The following is a 22,513-nucleotide window of genomic DNA, read 5'->3' as shown; positions in this document are numbered from 1 at the left end:
AAAGGTCAGGAGACAGTGACATCATTAATGAAGGCCTTTCTGATCATATCCATATGGGTCACTTACAAGGAGGAAGCAGGTTACTGTCTCCATGAATACAGTTCAAAGGCCCCTCACTGACGTCCAACTCCAGCTAAAATCTGTCATTGCTCTCTATTTTCTCTCTCTTTAGTTTGCCTGTTAGCCTAAGCACTTTAATTGGCCTGTTTGGGATATGAATGCATGACTCACATGCACGCACACTCACGCGTGTACACGGTCTTGGGGCAGGAGCAGGAAGTTTTTAACTAGTGGTTTTAATTAGAACACATCTACTTCCTGCTGCCCTTTCTTTCTTCCAAGTATAATTGGTGACAGGTGTTCGCTCATTCTCTCCCTCAGCTCAGCCGTTTCTCCCTTCACAACATTTCCTCACAAAGAAACATGTTTTATTCCAGCATATTAGTTTCCCATCTTTGTTATAATTATGAGGCTGATAATCAACTAGTAATTGCCTGATTTAGTATGCACACTAACCCCTTTGAGTGCTCTGTAAATCTGTTTGCACATTGGATCTGCAGTGTGTTTGTCGGGGTGTTTCTGCAGCAGCAGGTCGTCCTTCTGCAGCTCTGGATTGGACCTTCTGTCACTCATGTTTGCTCATCTTAAACCCATCAGCATCCCTCTAACTTTGTCCTGTCTTCCTTGCTTTTTCCCTGCGTCCTTGCGTGGATTTATCCGCCCATGTTGTAAGCATGCGTCTGACTCTACCACTCTTGTAAGGCGGCGCAGTAAATCCCTCACTTGTTTATTTTTCTCCCTTTTTATTGATATTAGCGCAGGATCCTCCAGACTGATTTGTCGCTAAAAGATGGACTTGCTTGTTTCCCTTTGTGTGGAAACCTTTAGCTCTGCCTTCCTCCTCTCCCCCGGCCCTTGTGTGACTGACAGGCCTTATTGGGCTATAACAGGCGTAACTCCCTCCTTTTGTCCGAGGACAATTCTCACACAGATTCGGAGCCGTGTGCATTCTTTGCCCACCACACTATTTGGTGTGCAGTGGGACCGAAAGAATCGCACCCTGTCCCGCTCCTCCTCCTCTACTCCTCCTCCCGTCCCCTCCCCTCGTCCCTTTCTCCCGCTTCCCCTCTGTGAAATGAACACTTCAGCAGGCCGGAAACATTTAATCTGGCCCCCTTTTGAAGAAAATTAATTGAAACTTGTCCCACTATAGCCTCCTTTCTCTTGCTCCATCTCTCCCTCCTTCTCTTTTCATGATTGGGTGGCAAAATTGTCAGAGGGCTTGTTTGTAGCGTGGCTCTGAATGGCGAGAAGAGGTGTTATTTCTTCTTTTTTTCCTCTTCTTTTATGTATGTTTTTTCCAGTTCGGTCGTGAATAACATCTTAAAGGGTGCTAGTTTTGAGAGCCATTGACAGCTAATGGTGGCGGTGCGCGCTGGAGGAACAATGACCGAGCACTATAGTCCCTCTTATCCAGCGTAAATCAGGCCCTCAGAGTGTATAATAGCTAAAGAGGAGAATACAGGACAGAAACATGTAATCACAGGAGCTGGGAGGCTCTTCATCCGGCGGTGTTGTCGTTCCAGGCCGCGCCGCTCGCCGTAGCACGGTGTAATCTCTGTGTGTAATATCAGCTAGGTTTCCCCACAACGGGCCATATCTCGTATCCCTCTGTCACAGAAATAGGTTTATCTACACCCTCTTTTCACACTCCCCTCTCGGACCCCCCGCCCCACCCCTTCCTGTGTTTGCGAAGGAGGGGGGATATTATGCTAAGCCCCCAGCGTTAGTTTTTATGTTGCCATAGCAGCCTTGCTCCCACAGGGTTGTGACCTCAGATGATTACAGTACAAAGCCTATTGGGTCTTGAAAACCTCTTTGAAGATGAAAAGTCTTTGATGGTTTGTATTTATGCAAATCTCTCAGATATGATTTATCCAACTGAGATTGAATGGAGAGATGATTAAAATTGCCCCTATTTTATTTTATTTTTTTTTCTAAATCCTTCAATGGAGGCCCACTCTTTCAGTTTCGGAGAACAAGAGTGGTGAGTGCGAGCGCCGGGGTTATTTTGCTCTTCATTTGGGGAAAAATAGCAGCGCTGTACCTGAGGTTATTTATATCTGTCTTTTTCCTGGTGTGTCAAAGAGGGAGCGAGGAACAGGAGAGGAAGGGGGGACATGAGGTTAGACAGATTTCTACTCTGAGCTTTTGCGCCCTCTCTCTCCTTTTTTTTTTTTTTGACTGGCTTTGAAAGGAAATATCTGACGGAGGGGGCTTTTGTGTGTTTCCAGATGATAGATTTTGGAATTTGGGCTACCCCACTGGCAGTCCAGGGCTAGCTGTGAACTGGTCTGTTGGAAAAAATTGAAATGCTTTGGTCTTCAAAGAACTAAACTTGGTTTTAAAGCCCTACTTAGGTGAGCTTGCATATTAGCAGGAGTCGCGCAGAATAAAGGCCTCAGCAAAGTGTCACATCACACTCTGATTGTTGCTCCAGTCCCCCTGTTCCCTGCTATGGAAGGGGGGCGCGAAACAGAATAATGTAGGAGTAAAACACACTCAAAGACATCCCAAATCTTGTTTCTTCTCCCCTTTTTTCAGTATTTTGTTTCTTCTTTGGTTCGCCGTGTGTATGCATGTGCTCCGAGCGTGCGTGTGAGAATTTCCATGCACGCTCTCAGGGGAGCACGAGCTGTAGTTTTGCAGAGCCTTGTGAAAGAAGGTGGAGAAGAAGACTTCAGACGAAGGGGGAACCCTGGTGATAATGTAAAATATTTCATTTCACCTGCTTTTGTTGCTGCTCTCCTGCGCTCGCTCCCTCCGCTGTTTGAGCCCCTCATAGATGTGTTTCTGAGTAAGGACTGAAATGGGAACGGTGCAGGTAATAAAGGTGTCAAGATTCGTATCAAAAGTGAGTTTTTGCACGTTAAGATTCCTTTTTTTTTTTTGTCTCCCGTCTGTCTGTCTCACCCCACAGCGGATTTTGAAAGACGTGTCACATCATTTATGTGGTTTTACTGCTGAACATTTTGTCTTCCAGTTTTAAATTCACTCTGACACAATAACTCAGGTCACAGTATGGGTTTCCTGTTCTTCTTATACACTTAACTTAAGCAGAAATATAGTGTAAAAGAACACGACGTTCACGTGAAAATAAACTACATCACAATTAGATTCAAGATGATCACAATATATGATCAAACAAAGCCCAAACTGTAAAAAGTAGGGCAAACAAATGAATTTATTCTGATTGTTTGTGGCTTTATTGTTCCCTATTTACAGAAGCAGAGGCTGCTGTTAATGAGTCGTGCATGACATCGTCCCCGTGTGTTTAGTTTGTTGACAGGTTTCAGCACAACTTGAAAGGACGGCCGCTGACAGAACCCATCCGCCTGGTCACCTTTGTGGAAACCGCTGTGGGCCTGCTCAATTTTAAGGTAAATTACAAACAAACGCCCCCCAAAAAAACTGCCTGCGTAAGACATTTTTCTGTTTGTCCATTGTTCACTTTAGATTAAAGCCGGCGTCAGCGAGCCGAGCGCTCCACATGTCCAACATGAAAGGATTTCAAAGCGTTCGGACAGTCTCTCAAAAACCAGCCTTTTTTCTGTTTCCCTTTTCTCTGTCTGTCTGTCTGCGTGCGTGTCTCTCTATCCCTCTCCAGACACGCTGACATTTTTAATTAGAACTGTTTAAATATCATCATAGTGGGAAAGTTCTTAATGATATTTTGGCAAGCATCAAAGCACTTCCTGTTTCAGTACAGCACGACCTTCAGCTGCACGGGGAAAAGGGCACGGTTTTGGGCATTTGGGGAGAAACAAGCTGTCCTGCCTTCTTTTGATTTGTCTTTTAGTTCTCCACTCTGATTCTGTGTCTGTGTTTTGTGGTTGTTAGTGTGTGCATGTGTGTGTGTTCTGATGGCAGGGGGTGCCTCTGTGTGCTTTCTTGAGAACACCCTGTATCTTTGCCCAGACTGAACCCCCGGTTTCAAGCAGGAAAAAAAATCTCTGTGGCACAGCTAGTGGTGAAATTAATTTGGAGGCCAACAAAAGAAGGAGACGTGTTCGTATTGTCTCACAATCTTCAGCGGGAACAAGAACATTCCAGATTTTTTTTTCACTGTAATGTGATAATAATTGTAGCCAGTGGTCTCATACTCGCAAAAAAAAAAGTGTTTCAGAGCAGGTGCAAACACGACACCCTGACTTATTTTTAACAACACAAACAGAATCTTTAAAACCAAAGTAACTTACAGTCTTGATGCATGAGTGATTTAAGGTTATACAAAAGTACGCCTGCAAGATTTAAAAATACAGCCTCTAAAGAGAAAAATAATAAGCCAAGAAAAACAAGGGTTACTCTGACCAAGCGTTTAAATAGCTTTCAGTACTGGACAGGTTTAAACACTCCACAGCTTCAGACCTTATTCTCTAAGAGATGTAAGGGGGGGTTTGAGGTTTTATACCCACCCATGCTTTAACTTAGGGGTGGATCGGAGTGAAAAGGCATCTGTGGTTCTTCTGACTGTGTTGGTTTACTATTACAAATGGACACTCTGTGTTCTTGCAGGTGCTATATTTAAGTTGTAATCTCAAAGATCTCAGTTTCTCTTTAGCGGCACCTATGGTGATAAACAGTAACAGCAGGAGCACACTTCCCAGATATCCAGACAGTGTTGCATGTGTGACGTCCACGGTTGGCTCCGGTTGTAACTCTTGATTTTCCTTTTCAGACGTTTTGCCTTCATTTGAGCGTCGAGTTTGTTTCTTTTTCTTTGGATTTTCACTTCTTGTTGAAGTTGTATCTGTAGTCATCCATCTTTTCCATCGTTTGTTCAGCCATAGTAGATTACTGTTTACTCGCAACACTTGCAGAGACCGGGAAAGCAGCCGCTTAGCTCCGCCTACCCTCTCTGGCAGACCAACCACTGCTGGGTGTTGGAGAACGCGTCACTAACTGGGCGCTGCTTGTGATTTTTTTCCGCGAATGTCGCGACAGACACCCAGTCTGTAATACTGCAATATGGCTTTCATCAGTGGGCCATAGGCTCAACCACCATTGTGTTACCTTCATTTAGCGATAGATAGTGACTTAAATATTTAAATGAATTATCACGTTAAGCTGCATGTTGGCTTTCTTTGGCTGCAAAGGGAACTAAAGAAGAAGAAATCATTGTTCTGTCGCCACATTGGAGTATAATCAGATTCACACAGCTGTATTTGTGCCAATAAGTCCAACATTTCTCTCCCTTCTTACATCTGCATCATGTCAGTCAGTGTGTTTTACAGTAAAACATATATCCTCTCCAGGCGGTGTGTGAGGACATCCGTCGCCTTGCTCCAGCCGCAGGTCTTCACCACGACGGCGTGGTGTTCGGCTCTGATGACTTCTGCGCCAGCATAGGTAACTATTACACCTTCTGCTTATCCTGGCCACACATTTGCTGTTCTCTCCTATTCCTGGGTTTGTTGTTGAGAATGTGAAATCTTTAAATTAGACTTTAAAAAATAGCTTCTGAATAGACTGTTCAGACTGATTGCAGGAAAAGCGGTTACAAATAAAACATTGTGTTTTATTGAAATCGGAGATGATTTTTGGATGTTAAATGAGCCAGTCAAATATCGAGATAGAGATGCATTTCCTCTATTCCATTAGTCCATTATTCTCTCTATCAGGACGCCTCAGAGTGTTTGATTACAGGTGTTTTATAAGTGATGGTCAGGAAGTTTGCTTTTCTGCTGATAGAGGAAGAAATATTCAAATGACTTCTAAATGATTTCACATTATACTCTGTAGTTTGGCTGTACAATCTGAGAAGATATTAATGTGTTTTATACCAGTGTAATTGCTGTCCTGTTCATCATCCCGCCTCCTCTGCTTCTCTTATTTCCTCGCTCCCCCCACCCCCACCTCGCTCTGACATGCGTGCACCTTCTTATTTTGTTCTCCAGGTGCCACGCGGACTAAAGATGCCAGGGAGCTCCTGTACGCGAGGCAGAAGGTGGTGGTGACCACCAAAGCGTTCGGCCTGCAGGCTATCGACCTGGTGTACATCGACTACAAAGACGTGGAGGGGCTGAGGCGACAGGCCAGAGAGGGAGCTCTCATGGGCTTCACAGGTACAGTTCACGCTATCTGGGTGTCAAATCTGCCCCTGTCCACTTAACTGGGGTCACAGTTAGTCCAGACCTCAACATATACCTCTGCTTTCTTTTAATATCACATACAGTATAATCACACGCTGACAGATTTCTCTCTCCTTCCTGTGTTCGAAGTGAGAATAGGATTAAAACAGTAGAAGGATGCAGAATATTTCCTTTCTTTGATCTTGAAACGATCGATCTAATGAGGGTTCTACCTGAAAACGAACATGTGCCTTTGCTTTTAGAACCGGCTGCCTTTAGATGCCGCAGATTTGTGAGCAACCCAGCCAACAAAAAGGATTTTTTTTGACATCTCTGCTTTGCCTCTGATAAATGGTTTTGTGTCCATGTTCGTACCTGCAAGTGTGATTAAATTTAGCAGAGAGTGGTAGCCTGTACTTTAACAGCGCTCTGTGTGTGTCTGTAGCCAGGCAACGCTCTCTTTCAGAATGTGTGTGTGTGTGTGTGTGTGTGTGTGTGTGTGTGTGTGTGTGTGTGTGTGTGTGTGTGTGCCCTGCAGACTGCATGTAACAGAACCACAGAACCACAGAAGGCAGGACAGCCTTTTTTTCCCCCCTAAATTCATTCATTATTCTGTCGCAGCAGCACATATATCTGCTCTGCTGTTTTCATCCCTTGAAGACTGATTATTTCAAAATGTGACCTACAGTATTTGTCCGGGGATTGACTCTCAGAGCAAAATGTTATTTACTATATGTCGAGACCAGTAAATAGAATAAGTCAGCTTTCACGCCGCACAGAAATTAAGGAGGAGAAGCCCCTTATTTTGACTTGTGAGCGCACTCGGCATGTCGCACTGGCCTCGATACATGTTACCTGTGCTACATGAAATCATCACATAGGAGAGCTGCCTCGTACGGCAACTTATTTTCCAGATGACCTCATTTGCCACCTCTATTCTCTGGTGCTGCTGCTTCATGTGAGTGTCTGTGTGTTTGTATCAGAATTCTTCGACAACAGCCCTGTGCTTTTTTTGGATGATTTATACTGGAAAATTGTGTTTTTACAGACTGTAATGTGTTGCGTTTTTAGCTCGTGTATTCCTCAAATATAAGCTTTTATCTCAAATATAATAATAATATTCAGCGTGTCTTTTTTTAGCAGATAAAAACCCATAAAAGAGAGCTTTTGTACGAGGTAACGGACGAGTGACGGAAGCAGCTGCTTGTTGAAATAAATGGTTATATTTGATATGGAACAGAACCAGTCAAAGCACTGGATTAGAGGCTTACAAGCCGTGGGCACTCTGTATAATCTTAGTTAGTAGCTATTACTGGCCCGAGTGTGCTTAAGCAATAATACGGTGCAGCCAAAAGCCTCTACCTGTGCAGTAATTGACCTTGGCAGTGCCTAAGCCGCATCCAGCACCCATTAGCACCAGAGCACACTGGTGAAACACAAACACCCGGTGCTTCTTAATGGTAAACAGGTCAGTGTGAGGGCTAAATTAAGGGCTCAAATCTGTTTGGGAGGAAGGTCATTCATTTTGGGATTTAATTGTGAGACGTTTTTACTTTACGAGCGCCTTGTTTTATGTGGTGTGAACTACGTGTTGCTGCTGAGACTCAACGATCCCCTCTGCAAAATGTTTGCCTCCGAGAGATGGAAGAAAAAAACGCTTCCACAAAATTCTCTGCTTTCAGGGTCCACGTTTCACTTCCATCCCCGGGACCCTGCCCATCATTCGCCTGAGAGCACTTTGCTAAATAGCAATCCTCCAATGAGACGCCGGCACCACATGGCAGGCCGGGATTGGCTGCAGGGCAAGAATGATGCATTTTAGGGGAACCAATGGGTTGTTACTGAGGGCACCTGAGTCACCCTGTCTGTCTCTGCGCTCTGTCATTCTCCTGATGTCCTACACACACATGCACACACACACAAAAAGAGATACCCCTCTTTGAGTGTGTTTAAGGCTGCAGATTTCAGTGTGGAAACATGCTTCTGCCTACAGCCCTGAAGTAAAACAGGTGGCAGAGGAGTGTGTGCAGACATGGAATGCAACACACACACACACACACACACACACACACAGAGGCTGGTGCATCAAATATACCCACCGTGTAAGCAAAGGAAAAGTAGGAGAACTAAAATACGCTCGTTTAAGTAGCCACATCCAAACACGCACATACACACCGCACACACACTCGTACACAGAAATCTCCAGCGTGGCCCTGGGCAGTCCTCAGGCTGCGATGAAAACCTTTATTTCTATCTCTGTATCCACACATATAAACACGGGCATTCATGCCTTCGCAGGGACGCACGGACACCACACGTCATATTTTATATTAGTGCACACTTCCCCTCGAAAGTATCAATGAATCACAAGCAGATCTGCAAAAAAAATAGTCCCTTAATTGATTAAAAGTCAGATATTTTCATGACCGATTAATCGTTTTGGTGAACGTTTGCTTGTGCGATCTTCTTGAATGTAAGTAGTTGCTGCAATTTGTTGTTTTGTGAAGAAATAATCTTGAATCTTGGGGGGAAAAACACTTTGAAGACGTCACTAAAATATCGAGGAGCATTTTTCACAACAGTCTGACATTTTACAGATTAAAGTATGAATTGTTAAAATAATCGGCACATGAATCGACTTTGAAAACAAAGCTTCGTTGCAGCCTTCATCACAAGTTTCAGTTAAATGAATGATGTCCTCTCATTACTAATTGTCCCAGCCTCCATGTACAGTACAGTGTGTCGATTGTGTCACTGCAGTGTGTGTTTCTCTGAGGTTAACTGGGGTGAGCCGAGCTGGATGAAGGGAGTGGGTTCTCTCCTCCCCCTCTCCTCTCCTCTCCTGTCCTCCTTTCCTCTCTTTCCTCTCCCCCTAAAATATTTCCTCGCTCGTGTAGCCCGCCTGCCTGCCCGCCCGCCCGCCCGCCCGCTCGGCCACCTTGAAGGATTTGTTGTCGGCGACCGAGCTAAGCCCCAAAGTGTCGAGTTCCTGCTGGCTGCAGCTGAGTCGTCGTTCTCACCAGACGTTTCATAACCTTAACTTATCGCTACAAGTTTGATCTGCAAATGTACACGGGATTATGTCTGCGGCGTTAGCCCACATTTAACGGAGAGGGAGTGGGTGCGCGAGGGGTGGGTGGTTGGGTGGGTGAGGACTGTGTCAGACGGAGCTTTAACTCCGTGTTAAGCTTGTGTTTCAGCTGGATGTAGTGGTTCAACCACTGACAATGAATGTTGAAAGAAATCCTACAAAAACTTTCAATTTTTTTCGGTTGTTATGCATCTAAAAAAAAAGTTAATGATCTATTATGAACATGGTTTAGATATGAAACAGGGTCTCTTGTTTTCTGTGTGTTTTTTCCGGCTTTTTAATAATTTATCAGACGGGGAATGTTTGCTGAAGTTGTTCAGCAAAGTTTCTGTTTGGCTGCGAGCATAGAAAGGACACTTGATAGTCCTCCATGATTCTCAGCATCCTCTCCTCCATAAGACAAAAACACACACAATTTCATTTCCTGTTTATCCTCTCTTTGTTTTTCTTCCTCTCTCATTGGAACAGCGCCAGTTGTACACCTGTTTGCTCAACAGTTTCCATTAGAATATATTTGGGGTTGGTCTAATCAGGGGAGGTAATTGGCTCAAACTCTGTTATTGATAGCTCTGTGCCAACAAGCAAAAACATTGTTATTTAGCTCAAAAGGCCCTTGTATTAATTTTATTTGGCGCCAAAGCCAGCCCGCTGTTTTCATTTGCATATTTCACTCTTTTTTCTCTCTCTCTCTGTGCGTGTGTGTGTGTTTGTGTGTGTGTGCAGGTAAGCAGGTTATCCACCCAGGGCAGATCCAGGCTGTGCAGGAGGAGTTCTCCCCGAGTGCAGAGAGGGTCCAGTGGGCCAAAGAGCTCATTGCTGCGTTTGACCAGCACCAAAAGGAGGGAAAGGTAACGTTAACGTCCTCGGCTGAAATTTAAACCAACTTATTGAAAGGTTAAAAAAAAATCAGTGGTTTTGATCTCACGTTGCTAACTGACGCTGCTCCTTGCTGAGACAATTCAGGAATGTAGCCAGAAATGTTGCACAAAAAAGTTGTTATATTTACATAGCAGTGTTTTATTTGGCTGGAGGTCGGTTTTGTATGCAAATGCAAAATTAACAGACGGCTTGAAAAAGGCACACTGCCTATTTTATCTTCCAGTAGTCATAAAGTAATTTCCTTTTAGGGCATTACCTCCATTTAAATGTCAATTTTATTCATAAATAAGACAAAAAAATCTTCCAAAATCACTTCATAAATCCGTTCACACTATAAGAAGAGTGGAGAGTCTCCTGCGTATCAGTGACCGTGTGTTGGGACGACAGGACTCCTCCTCTGCTCCGAGGCTCGCACTGATCCTTTGTGTACCCTCTGACACACCTCTGTAGTTCCAGAGAATACATACTGTACACCCCTGGTGCAGGAGATAAGGGCAGGGGGGGTTGGGCCAATTAAGTGTACAATATTATTGTTCCTAATTTAGTGCATGGTTGGATCCTGTGTGTTGAGCTCTGTGGGCTATCTGCTGAGGTAATACACAATCTGCCCACACCTCTCTCACTGCCAGGGCTGCTCCTGCTAAGCATCGCCCGAGGGATTCATATCCTACCCATCCCTCTGCACAAGCCGTGTGTGTGTGTGTGTTCCTGCGTGTGTGTGTGTGTGTGTGTGTGAGGGGTTGAAAAGAAAGCCGGGTCAGTCTCTTTGTCTTTCAGCACGACAGGTGCTTGTTTTTCATAATTCTCACCTCCAGCATTTTACTGAGCTCAGGTTCTTTTTTAAAGACGTATTTTATACCACAAAATGTTTAATTTATAAATGTTTATAAAAGTGTAAAAAACTGTTTTTTTTATGCTACATCCCCACACACAAAAACATTGAATTAGCATAACTCTTATAAGGTGTATTGTGGTGTTCTTCATACGGTAATCTACTTCCTGTCTACTTCCTGAGTGTCGTTTCTCTGTCTAATATTTCCCTCTCTGCTCCTGTCTCTGTTGTTAAACCTGTCCAGGGTGCGTTCACCTTCCGCGGCAGCATGATCGACATGCCCTCGGTGAAGCAGGCGCAGAACATCCTATCGCTCTCCGTCGTGGTGCCGGAGAAATGACACGACCGGCGAGAAGAAACAGGACGAAAACGGCACAACTCGACCCTGACAGGAGAGGTCAAAGGACACTGGAAATGTTGCAGGTTTCATGACAAAATAGCAGCTTTAAACCTGTCACGGTGGTGGAAGTTGGGTTTAAATTTAAGTTTTTAAAATGTATTTATTAAATTCATGTGATTGTTATGACTGCTCCAGTGGTGTTTAAACACGCCCTCAGATGTTTGCAACACTTTAAAATCTGCACAAAGCGCGCAGGAACAGCAGAGATCTGCGTCTTGAAGTGTGTGTTGAGGATTATTTCCCCGTGTGGGCACTTTCTTGGCACACTCTTGCGGTGTGTGCGCGCCTTCATGTCACTCTCCAGCGTGTGTGCCCCTGCCTCCCATCTCTCCTAGGTCATGATGAATGCTCTCCCATCTCCATGGTCCAGGCAGCTGGGCGAAAAGGGTAAACAAACACAACAAGCCACTGTTGTTGGATCTATTCATTAGGCCCCAGTCCTTCAGTCAGGCCTCAGCCCCCCGCCCAGGCCCTGACTCCCTAACATCAAAGTCTCACTTGCTTTTAAAAAAACCCACCCCAGATGGAAGTGCGTAAACTCACCATTTAGCTTTTTTTGTGTCAGTCTCCTTAGTAAAGACATGCGGCTCGCTCTGTGGCAGCTGCGGGCCTGTGGTCTTGATGGAGAAGGCGTGCGGCGTCAGACACACCATGACCTGCACGAAAAATAAACACTGCATACATGCACACGCTGCGGCACTGTTCCACTACTGATCTCTCATTTAACACTCACTATAACTACAGTTTCTAGATTACATTAACCTGTTTGTTTTATTTTGATGATCAGAATTTATTGTCCCGGTAGGCGTACACATACAAGGAATTAGGTTCTTGTTTTTCATTGTCAGCAGTGTGCAGACTCTTGAATAGACGCTTAAACAGGCTAAAAGTCGACACATCTACATTAAACTGCTATTTGCATGTCTACAAATATAATAGTATATTAAAAGTAGATGTACATTATTAACATATGAAACAACAACAACTCTCAAAGATAATAAGACAGAAGTTCAGTGGTGAGGAGAGCAAAGGACGCTTTAACTCTGTTTTTCTGTCAAAAACAAGAAACTACAAACTGTGACATAAATTCATGATTTAAGCTCCTGTGAGGAGTTTTTCTCTAGTTATGAAACAGACTGAAATTAATTCTGATGACTCTATATGACCTACGAAAGCAAACCAGACCATCAGTGACAAGTTTGATTATTTCTTTATAGTTATTTTTAATGGCTGAAACTGCTGGCGGGGGGTTGGTGTCAGGCGAAGCGAATAACTGCTCGCTGCCTTCGTTTACATTTTCCAGGGCAAACATTTAAAGTGAGTGATTTTAAAAGAAAGCAGGATGATATTTTTTATTGAAAACCACCACTTAAGAATGTACAGGACAAAATAAGCAAAGAGATAAGAGGTACGGCTTTGTCCACAGGGGGCGCCAAAATCAACACAAACCGAATGTTCCTCACAGCAGCTTTAAGTAGCTGTACATGGAAATTACAAAAAGACAAACGGTATGTAGACATGCTAACCAAACAAAATGAAGGAAAACTTTGACATAAAAAAAACCATGGACATTTCAACCGAACTTTAGCCCCTCCCCTACCTGCACCTCGGTCTGCACCTCTGATGTTAGAGAGGTCACTGTCCCGTTTTAAAAGGACACATTACACCCTGTTCTCGAGTCCGTGTGAAAGGTCATTCACCTGTTTGTTCATCATCATCTCCAAAAACTAGTTCTTCTTAATCACGGCTTTAAATGGCCACTTTCCAAAACAATGAAGTCGTTTGTTTTTCCGTCACATATAAAAGTACAATGAAGTCTCTGTGCGGCGCTCGTGCACGTCTGACTTCCACAGACAGTGAAGTGGGTGTGATGTTAGAGTGAGACAGATTAGTGGCCATGTTGCTCCAGCAGACCAGGACCGGGGCTTTGTCTCTCTGACTGCGGATGGGAGGATAATTGGGGGGGTGTTGAATGGTTAATAGTGCCATTGGTGACCATGGTAATGAAAGGCACCACACCTCCCCTGCCCCACCTCGTCCACTCATCCCTCTCTCCCTCTCTCTCTCGTACTGTATGAGCTATTGTGTCTGGGGCAGGACGGTGGTCTGTGCCAGGCCAGGCCAGACAAAAAAGATCGAAACCACTCCTGCGCCCAGCCAAAGACCCCAACAGTAAGCCGTCTCGTTGGCATGCGGCCACATATTTCCCTCACCCCTGGCTCACTTTTTGTCTGTCGCTGATTCACGTTCGGCTTGTTTGTTTGTTTTCCACCAGATCTACTATTATACTCTGAGGTTGGTGGACAAAACTGCGATTTTGTCTCACTTTCATCGAATGAATCCTGCACTCATTGTTTTTTTGGGGGTGAGGCGCTGCAGATCTTTAAAATCAATGTGCGACCACAGAGGTTTCATCTCCTCTTAGTCAGTGAGTTTACAGATTGGGAGCGGCCTGAACCGATTGCTTCAGCCATCATGTGTCTTGTTTTGGTTTCTGTAATTTCGGACTTTGTGCCACTTATTGTGACTTTACTTATCGGGTCAATTTCTGCAATCTAACCTCAAATGAATCCAGAAAAAGTTACATAAAGACGACTTTGCTTCGTGCATGAAAAAGTTAACAGAAGTGCAGAATTTCTAAAATAATTAAATCGGAACAAAGAGCTTTTATAGTTTGATTAAATGTTTGCAGCTTCATTGTGTTCACTTGTAATCGATCCAATAGAATTCTTCTGCCTTTTATAAATTATAATAATGTTCAGTTTTGATTGACACTTTCAGAAAGGTGTTAATTTAAGTGTTACACTACATCATATTTAGAGGTGTTCCTTTTATACTTTAAATACAAGAGGGAGGCCGAATATAAGAAGCATCTTAATAAAATGTACTCTAGTAATCGATATTAAAGATACAGTAGATTTATGACCTTTTTTGGAGGCCAAAATTAATCAAATTTAAGCTTAGTAAATGTAAGGTTCATTCACGTTATTGTTACAGGCCTGCTTATGAATTGAAGACTAAACATTTAATGCTTTAACAGGTCGTTTAAATTCAAGCTTTCCTCACAAATTAATAATAAAATCCACTTTGACTGTCCGGTTCAAGTAAAACAGCACACCAGGCTGCAGAAAGCCCCTCTTACACACACAAATACCCAGCTCTCGGAGCTGAACACAGGCTCACCAGGTGACTTTAGTGTTGCAGGAGGCCGGTCTGAAGGGACGAGTCTGCTTCTCCGCACCAACAGGTGTCCTCTTAGACAGACAGGCAGGAAGGAACATCTGTAAGCAGAGGAAGCAGCTCAGGGCATCCTGCGGGGACAAAGCAAAGAGGGCAACTCTTCAGAGGAGGAGCAGGAAATAATCTGAGCGCTTTACCAAAATAAAACATCCATCTGAGTGATTGTTGACCACAAATATTATCCTTTCCCCCCTCTTCTCTTTTGATGATGCTTCTCGCTCCCCTCCTCTGCTGGGATCAGAGGTGAAACAAACTTCTGTGATGCTTTTTTCCTGCGTCGACTTTGCAATTCAGAAACGCTTTAGAAAGCTTTCTTTGACATCTGTGTTTATTAGAGGAATGCATCCCTGTCTTTCTCCGCTGTGTAATTCTACATGACGTTTCTATTATGCGTGCAGCTGATATAATCTCCTCAGTCCGCGCGCCGCTTTTATTTAAACACATCTCTCCGCTATTCCCTGAGAGAGTAAATTACAATTAACACGATTATAACCTCACAAAAATTGTGACGGGAATCAATTAGGCTGCGAGCAGTATTTCACAGGCCGCTAATGTGCTGCTGGAGATTGCTTCCATAAATGATGAGGGACTGCGCAGGCGGAGAAAATGCATGTATGCAAAACACTGTCAGAGGAAAATTAAAACGAAATGTTTTACATATTTTTCCATTAATCTAAATGGGACCCGCGCGGCAGAGATGGGTTTATTCTAATTCCCTCCTCCCGGGGATGCCCAAATAATGACTTGATGTTTTAATAGACTTCTAATGACAATATATGACGAAGTAATTGCAGCAAAAAGATTATTCTGAAGCAATAAAATGCCTCGTTATTGGAGCTGCAGCGCAGTTTGAGAAGTGTAAACCTATTAGCTCAAATGGCTGAAAATACAACGTGTGCAGGCTGATCAACACGAAACATTTAGCTTAAGCTAATTAGCTTAATTTCAATATTTAGGAGTGATGTTTAAATAAATAAGGACGTTTTTAAAGTCGATGATGGGCTGAGGAATTGTTTGTTTTTTCTTCATAAATGACTCCTTTCAAAATAAAACTAATAAAGCTTTATGTTTAGAATAATTCGGTTTTTATATATTGGCACATAAAATTATCAAAATTAGGAATTTTATATGAAATAAATCATCTGCAAAATTATGATGACGCACTTTTTTAAAATGAAATTTCAAAATAAAATAATTTAACGAAAGGGCCTCAAAAAGGTGCATTAATTCAAAAGCACGAGCTGCTCATATATAACACATTTTCCGTGTTTTGCTCCTTTTCTGCAATGGCGCTCACACTACACTGTATTTAATCTGCACATAAACGCATATCCGGGGACTACTTTTTGTGACATTTCCCTCTAAATCCCCCAAAACTCACTCATTCGTTCTCTCTTTTTATTCCCTCTCTGCTGACAGGCGCATGTGCAGCCCCCTCTTCCTCCTCTCCTTTCCTCTCCGCGTTTGCATGATCTGAAATTGAGCGGCGCGGCCTCTCCGCGCTGCCTGACTGATCTGGCACATGTGGACCATCACTAACTTCATTTGTGAGCAGACCTTTTGTCTGGAGTGTCTCCGTCAGAGAGGCAGGACGAGCGGCGAGGCACGGAGCGAGATCAGAGATGTTCAATGCTGACTTCATTTTTTCCCCCCTACCTTTTATTATTTGCTGACATTTGATGCGACCACAGCCCCTCTCGGCCTGTGAGCACAATTTAGAGCGAGGTTGCAATAATTTTCTAAACCAAACGCATTTTCTACAGTTGATTTTATCCTATTAATTGAGTGTTTTTGCGCGTGTGTCAAAGGTGTCTAAACCTTGCGCTGCTTTGCCACCTGCTTTAGCTCCATCTTAAAGGTGATGGCGTCTATTCCTGTTTAATTTCACCCACCAAACCTGCAGGCCTCAGTGTATCAGAAGGCCCTTCATGCTTCCTGCACAGTTGAGCTCTTGGAGGTCCGTCTCCCTTACAGTCCAGCCACCCCGGGGCCTGTTTACCTGACCTGCAGACAAACAACACATTCATGAAACACACTTCCTGCAGCATCTTCCCTCAGAGATGTTGTGGCTATATGCAAATGAGTTTCACCACCACAAAAAGGTACAATTTTAGTTTGATAATAAAAAAAAAATGTTGGTATAAAATATTTTAAGGTGACTTTACCTCCTCCTCCGGGCCTGACTCCCCCCAGACTCCTTCTCCTTAACGGGCTCAGATCAAAGGCTGGTCGGCCCCGGCGGAGACCACTAAAACCCGCCCGCTTTGTCTGCTGTTGCCAGGAGTGAGGAAGGGTGTCGGGGGGGAGGAAGAGGAGGAGGAGGAGGAGGAGGGAGGGGTGACATGGTAATGAGACTCGTTACAGAGCGGCAGAAAGTCTCTGCAACTTTTTTTTGCCTCGAGTGTCCATCTGTCAGATGTGACTCTTTGGAGTTCCCTCTCCAACTCTGGATGCTGAATTTAACTTCCCTTCAGCACAAGTTTATAATTTATCTAAGGATGCTTTATTTCCTCTGGGTTAAAGCAGCTTATTTAAGGGGGAAAGTCCAAACTTTAACACTTAATTTTTCCCAGAAAGTGTTTTTTTCTGCTTCACATCTTAAAAGCGATAAAAGGCGAAGCTCTTAAGGTGACTTTAGAAAAGATACGCGCACGTCCACGTCCCAATTAACCCCCAAATTCGACCGCCTTAATCAATTAGGCAACCACACCTATCTTTACCAGCTCCTTTATTTGTTTGTTTGTCCTCTCTTGTCCCTGAACGCACCAGACAAGACAGACCAATAGAAAGTTTACGCGGCCGACGCAGACAGCTTAAAAGGAGAGGGAAAAAAGAAACAGCAGCTCATAAAAGGAGCAAGTCTGCGGAGATCTGTGCTCCTACACCAACATGAACCTGCATCTGGAGGCTAATTAGGCAGGGGGATGCTAAGCTAAATGAATGATCCATATTTGTCCATTGAAATTATGATTAAACGTCTTTGGAAACAAATTCTGGCACAAGCAGAAATCATCCACTATAGGCGACTTTTGAGGGAAATGTCTGCTCTGTGTGTTTGATCCTGTTCTGCTCTTTGTTCTGCTGCGTTTACCTGCGCGGTGTCAGTATGGGAGGCTTTTTATAAACAATCTCAGTGACTTAATCAAACCTCAAATTTAGAAGCAAAATCCCAGCAGCTTCGAATATGAGCAAAATGGTGCGTAAAACCTGATGGATTAAAATGGACTTATTGATGCAGTGCGTTATTAAAAGGGGGTGTCATCTTCATGGCTGCGGAGTTTAAAGTTCAAAAACAAATATTAAAAATATCCCGGGCCTGTTCAACTTTTAAACTGTAGTATTTCCCTCGTTTAAACTTCTGCCAACTCATTTTGCGCATTTAAAGCTGATAAAACTGATAGAAATCCGGTGATAATTTCCCTCTTCTCTTCACAATCCAAACCCCAGCTTTTGATCTGCCTCCGCCTACCCTCCTTTCTCTCTCCTTTTTCTCTCCCTCTCTGTGCCGCCGAGCAGGTGGAGGCCGCGCACCTGCACGCACAGCTGCGCGCACCTTGTTATTGCTGCCGCTGCTTGACGCACAGATGAGCGCAGCGCACGGCCAACAACAACACAATCCCGACAATATAAAAACCTCTCCAGCGCCTCAGCGTGTCTCACTTCTTTTTGTGGAGGCACAACAAGACGCGCACTATTTTTATGAATGATTTACGACGTTTATAACTCATTTTCTCTCCAGATAGACCAGCAAATAAAACCTCTTTATTATTCTGTGTTTAATTAAATATTTTCCAAACAAAACAAAGACACATCCCCGCCGTTCCCTCCTTCTATCTCTTGTTTGTCATGCTCCGGACTTCAACATGACACCACCTAATCCAATTAAACACGATAACCCCGGACTCACGTATTATTCTCTTCCTTTTCTGCCTCGAGTTGCTGACAAGCACTCTTGGTTTTGTGTGAAAGAGAGAGTCAAGAGCCCTCTCTTAATCCCGGGCACGACGAGCAGTGATTGAAAAGTGAAAGAAACCCCTCATTGGTCCTCGAGCTTGATGGTGTTTTCTTTGTGCAGGAGTCTTGCTTCTTGTTTAGCGCGCTCTTCACGCATAGCAGCCCATTATGACAGGGAAATCCCGTCTATAGTGAGCTGGTGACAGTTATTAGTCTGAAGCGGAGAAGAATCTACACTACTGAAACAGAAGAAAGCATCTTAGTGTGTTTATTACCGCGTTTAATAGTTTAAACTTGGTGCAATCCAAACAGGATTTAGGAGCTAATTACCCCACATTTTCGCTCATTTAAAGTTTAATGAAGGAGTCATTTGTTTAAACGTTTTAAGCAGATTAGACTTGTTACAAAAAAAGCGCATAACATTCAGTTATGACCCTCCCAAACCCCCTCACCCACGCGCTGAACTTTCTTCGAATTAAACTTTTAACTTCACCAAAACAGCAGAAAATCATCCAAATGATTAAAACATGAGAAATTAAATTAACGCTTTCCGGACAAATTTAATAAGAACAGAAAAAGTGTTTCGCAGCGGCTGCAGTTTAAAGAGAAAAGCGACATTAATTCCATTCAGCCCGAGCCGCCATAACATATTGAAGGTGTTGCAAAATGACAGGTAATTGACATTAATCCGCTCTCTCTGAGACTCGGGGGGGATCTAAAGTAAATGGGGATACGGTTAATGAAGCACCACTTGCCCTTTGAATCTCGGTCACAGTGTGCAGCGGGGAAGTTTGGACAAACTTCATACTTCCCGGGCGTGCGTCATGAAATATGGAGAGGAGGGTCTGCGGCGGTGATTGCGCCACTAAGGTTGGAAAATGTGGATTATTTACACTCATGTTGGAGCGGATATAAGAGGAGGATTAACACGTAGTAACTTTTTTTAAGTGATGACTCAGTTTATGTGACACCCTAAAGGTGCTGTGGAAGTGATGCCCGCCTAATTCGCCATTACAATACCCTCTCAGTCCTCCTGCATCCACGGGGTTGTTATTATTATGCTTATTATAATTCATATTGCGAGTCCTCCCTATAGGAGCTGTGACAGACAGACAGAGGCCAGGTGGGAGAGGCAGACTCCGAGCGTAAGGAGCCGCACCTCTCCTCTCCATGCGCGCGCCGCTCGGTGCTACGGGGGCCTGCGTAATGAGGGCACCTATGGGGCCCTCCTGGATGGAGAGGTGTCCTAACCTCACCGTGGCCGGGCAGAATTGAAGCAGCCGACACCTGCGCGTCACCCTCTCCCCCCTTTCTTCCTCCTCCTTCTCGCTTCCCCTCCGAGCAGCCCCCGTCACCGAGAGTTCATACTCCGCGCGCAACTTTTGACAACGATAATGATGTGCATGGTGATGCTGAAAATCTAAGGAGGGGCTGCAGTAGGGAAATAAGGACTCTCCGTGTCCGTGCAAGGGAGGGGCACTTACATTTCTCCTCAGGACCATTTCACTCGTGATGGAAAAGCACCACTCTGCAGCCTCCCACTGAACTGATGAATGCATAATCCGCTGGCTGCCTCTCCGACAGTCCACGGGGAAACAGTTCATATCCAAAGTGTTAAAGTAAACAAAAATAACAAAACAAACTCCAAACATTTATCATTTCATACCTCAGCTCGTTCTCGTTCGCAAAGCGTCCAAATTGTGACGTTTTTAAGATGTTTCACGTCAAAGCGTCTGCATGAGACGCACCAGGCCTTCAACTACATGTCATATAAAGCCCCTCCGCGAGAAACGGCTGTTTCAGACAAAAAGTAGAGCCCCTTGAGAAAAACTTTTTATTGTATAAATCCACCAAAAAAATGTTTCCCCTTAAATTAATGAGGTCTTATTTTTGTTTAAACCTAGCAAAACAGACCACGTGACCATAACCACGTGAAAAAATACAGCTGTGTGCATCTGTGAGACTTGGCCTCAACAAAGGACTTCATGCGTCTGATTTGAGCGCCTAAGGGCGCTGACAAAGCGTCGGTATTTGACGACCTGGGATGAGCCTAACGTGGTGTGATGACTCCAACCCTCCTGAGACTCCCATCCTACGTTTTTAAAGGTTTTCGCCGAACTATCAGTCACGTTAATAAAATGTTGCCATCTCTCAAGGTTCGGTGTCACAAAGATGGATAAGCTTTGATAGTTTGTGAGAGCTTCTGTCATTTAGCATGGCAAATGTCTGCAAAGGGCCAAAAGGTGCCCCATCCCCAACGGAGCTGGCCTAATTATACAATTAGTCTTGTGATTGGGACGGGCCGGAGCTAAGCGTCCTGTGGGACGAGCAGACACATTATGGCTGTCATCAGCATCTTCACAGCACGCAGAGGAGCTCGGCCTCACCATCGTGCTGCTCATGTCCTTCCATGAGGTGATTTCTTTCATTCAACATGTTTTGTGCCATTAAATGGTCCTTTCTGCAGCACAAAGCGACGTAAGTGGATGGAGAGCCGCTTCCTGGACACCATTAATACCATAGGTCATCTTGCTATTCAATCATTTATGTGTTAAGCCTCATCTGGGGCCTCAGCGGACCCTACACCACATCTCCTTTGAAGCCACCGGTCAGATGGAGACCCCATATCTCAATCTCATTGCCTATCCAGCCATATATCCGCTCTGGCTTATCCCTGGTCAGTTGGAAACATCAAGACGCCACATTTTCTTCTGCCCATCCAGAGCCGTATCTGCCGTTTCCAAACCCGGGGCCTGTTTAAAGGAAGGTGGGTGTGGGGCTTGTGATGTTCGGGGGGACACCTCCACGAAGCCAGAGGGAGGTCTTGGCTCGGCTCGGTGGAGGAGGCAGTGGTGGCTCCATGCTGGATGCTTTTTCTGCTGTGGCGTGTTGGCTTATCACATTGGATTAGAGCTCCTACGGGGAGACTGGAAGCTCGGGATGATTGGTAACCAACTTCACCAGTTCGCCCAAAGACGAGCGTCGAAGAGAAGACAGCCGGAGCAGGGGGTCAAACCTTTATCCGCTGTTGTCTTCTTCTATTTCCAGGACTTATTCTTGAGTTCCCTCTCTCTTTACCTTGACATCTTCTTCTTCTCCCCCCCCCCCCCCGCCCCCCCCTGCGATAGACTGATTTCCCCCCTCTCTAAGTGCTGACCTTTTCTGCAGTAAAACCAGATGCATTCCGGCCCTGCCCCTGTGATGTTGCAGGCGTGATAGTTCTGGCACCGATACCAATCTTTGGCCACAATGGAGGAGGCGATGGTGAGGAAGGCGAGCCAAAGAGAAGGGGGTGGATTAAAGTGGTTGGACTGGCACTATGCTTTAGAAATCACTTGGACCATCATAGATTTTAAGATAGGTGTGGTGAGAAGGGCGGGAGTCTGAATTTGATTAGTGTTTGTGGAGGTAATCCTCTTTAGAAGTTCCAACATATCTTTAATAATATGTAAAAATCAGACTTTATTCTGCAGGTAGGACATTGTTTGCACTTAAAAACAGCCCCTAACAATAGAAATCCCCTTTATTTTAAATGGATTCAGTCGAACAGGAAGTTCTTCATGTGCCAGACAGGAAGCTGCTTCTTTTAGTCCACTCTAAACTACCTTGTAAGCAGCACCATCCCTGGGCACAAATCAAAAATATCCTACACTAAAAAGTCCATCTGCTTCTCTTTGACAGAGTATACCTCCACCTCCACCCCTCCGGCCCCACTTTCCAAGCACGCTGAAGCCTACATCCTGCATTTAGAGGCTTTTAGGAAAGCCCTGTCATTCAGTAAGAGACTGCCGGGGCAGCTTGCTCGCGCTTATCTGCGGTTTTTTCTACTCTTTTGGCCGGTGGGCTGAGCGAGGGCCAGGTAGCCGGGGCCCGGCTCATGCGGATGTCCGTGGACGACCTTGCTCTCCTCACCTACTGCCTTGGAGTGGCTCCCAGTCCTGGGATGGGGCTTTTTGGACCGGCACCAAGTCTCTACCCCCACAGAT

At 44.6% G+C, this 22,513-nt stretch overlaps 1 protein-coding gene across 1 annotated transcript in view; it reads left to right on the top strand.

The window, feature by feature from the left end:
• Positions 1 to 11,429, top strand: part of clybl (citrate lyase beta like) — a 61,276-nt gene extending 49,847 nt beyond the window's left edge. Inside the window, exons 4-8 of the mRNA XM_069663421.1 lie at positions 3,339 to 3,440; positions 5,316 to 5,409; positions 5,958 to 6,125; positions 9,946 to 10,070; positions 11,178 to 11,429. Of these exons, the coding sequence (XP_069519522.1) occupies positions 3,339 to 3,440; positions 5,316 to 5,409; positions 5,958 to 6,125; positions 9,946 to 10,070; positions 11,178 to 11,273 (585 nt within the window). The 3' untranslated portion in view covers positions 11,274 to 11,429. The remainder of the gene's footprint in view (positions 1 to 3,338; positions 3,441 to 5,315; positions 5,410 to 5,957; positions 6,126 to 9,945; positions 10,071 to 11,177) is intronic.
• Positions 11,430 to 22,513: the final 11,084 nt, after the last annotated feature.

This window comes from Semicossyphus pulcher, unplaced genomic scaffold (assembly GCF_022749685.1).
Source record: "Semicossyphus pulcher isolate SPU_LCO1_2020_fin unplaced genomic scaffold, fSemPul1.0.p SCAF_15, whole genome shotgun sequence".
Lineage (NCBI taxonomy): Eukaryota > Metazoa > Chordata > Actinopteri > Labriformes > Labridae > Semicossyphus > Semicossyphus pulcher.
The sequence above is the reverse complement of the archived record's forward strand: the minus strand, read 5'-3'. Positions and strand labels throughout refer to the sequence as shown.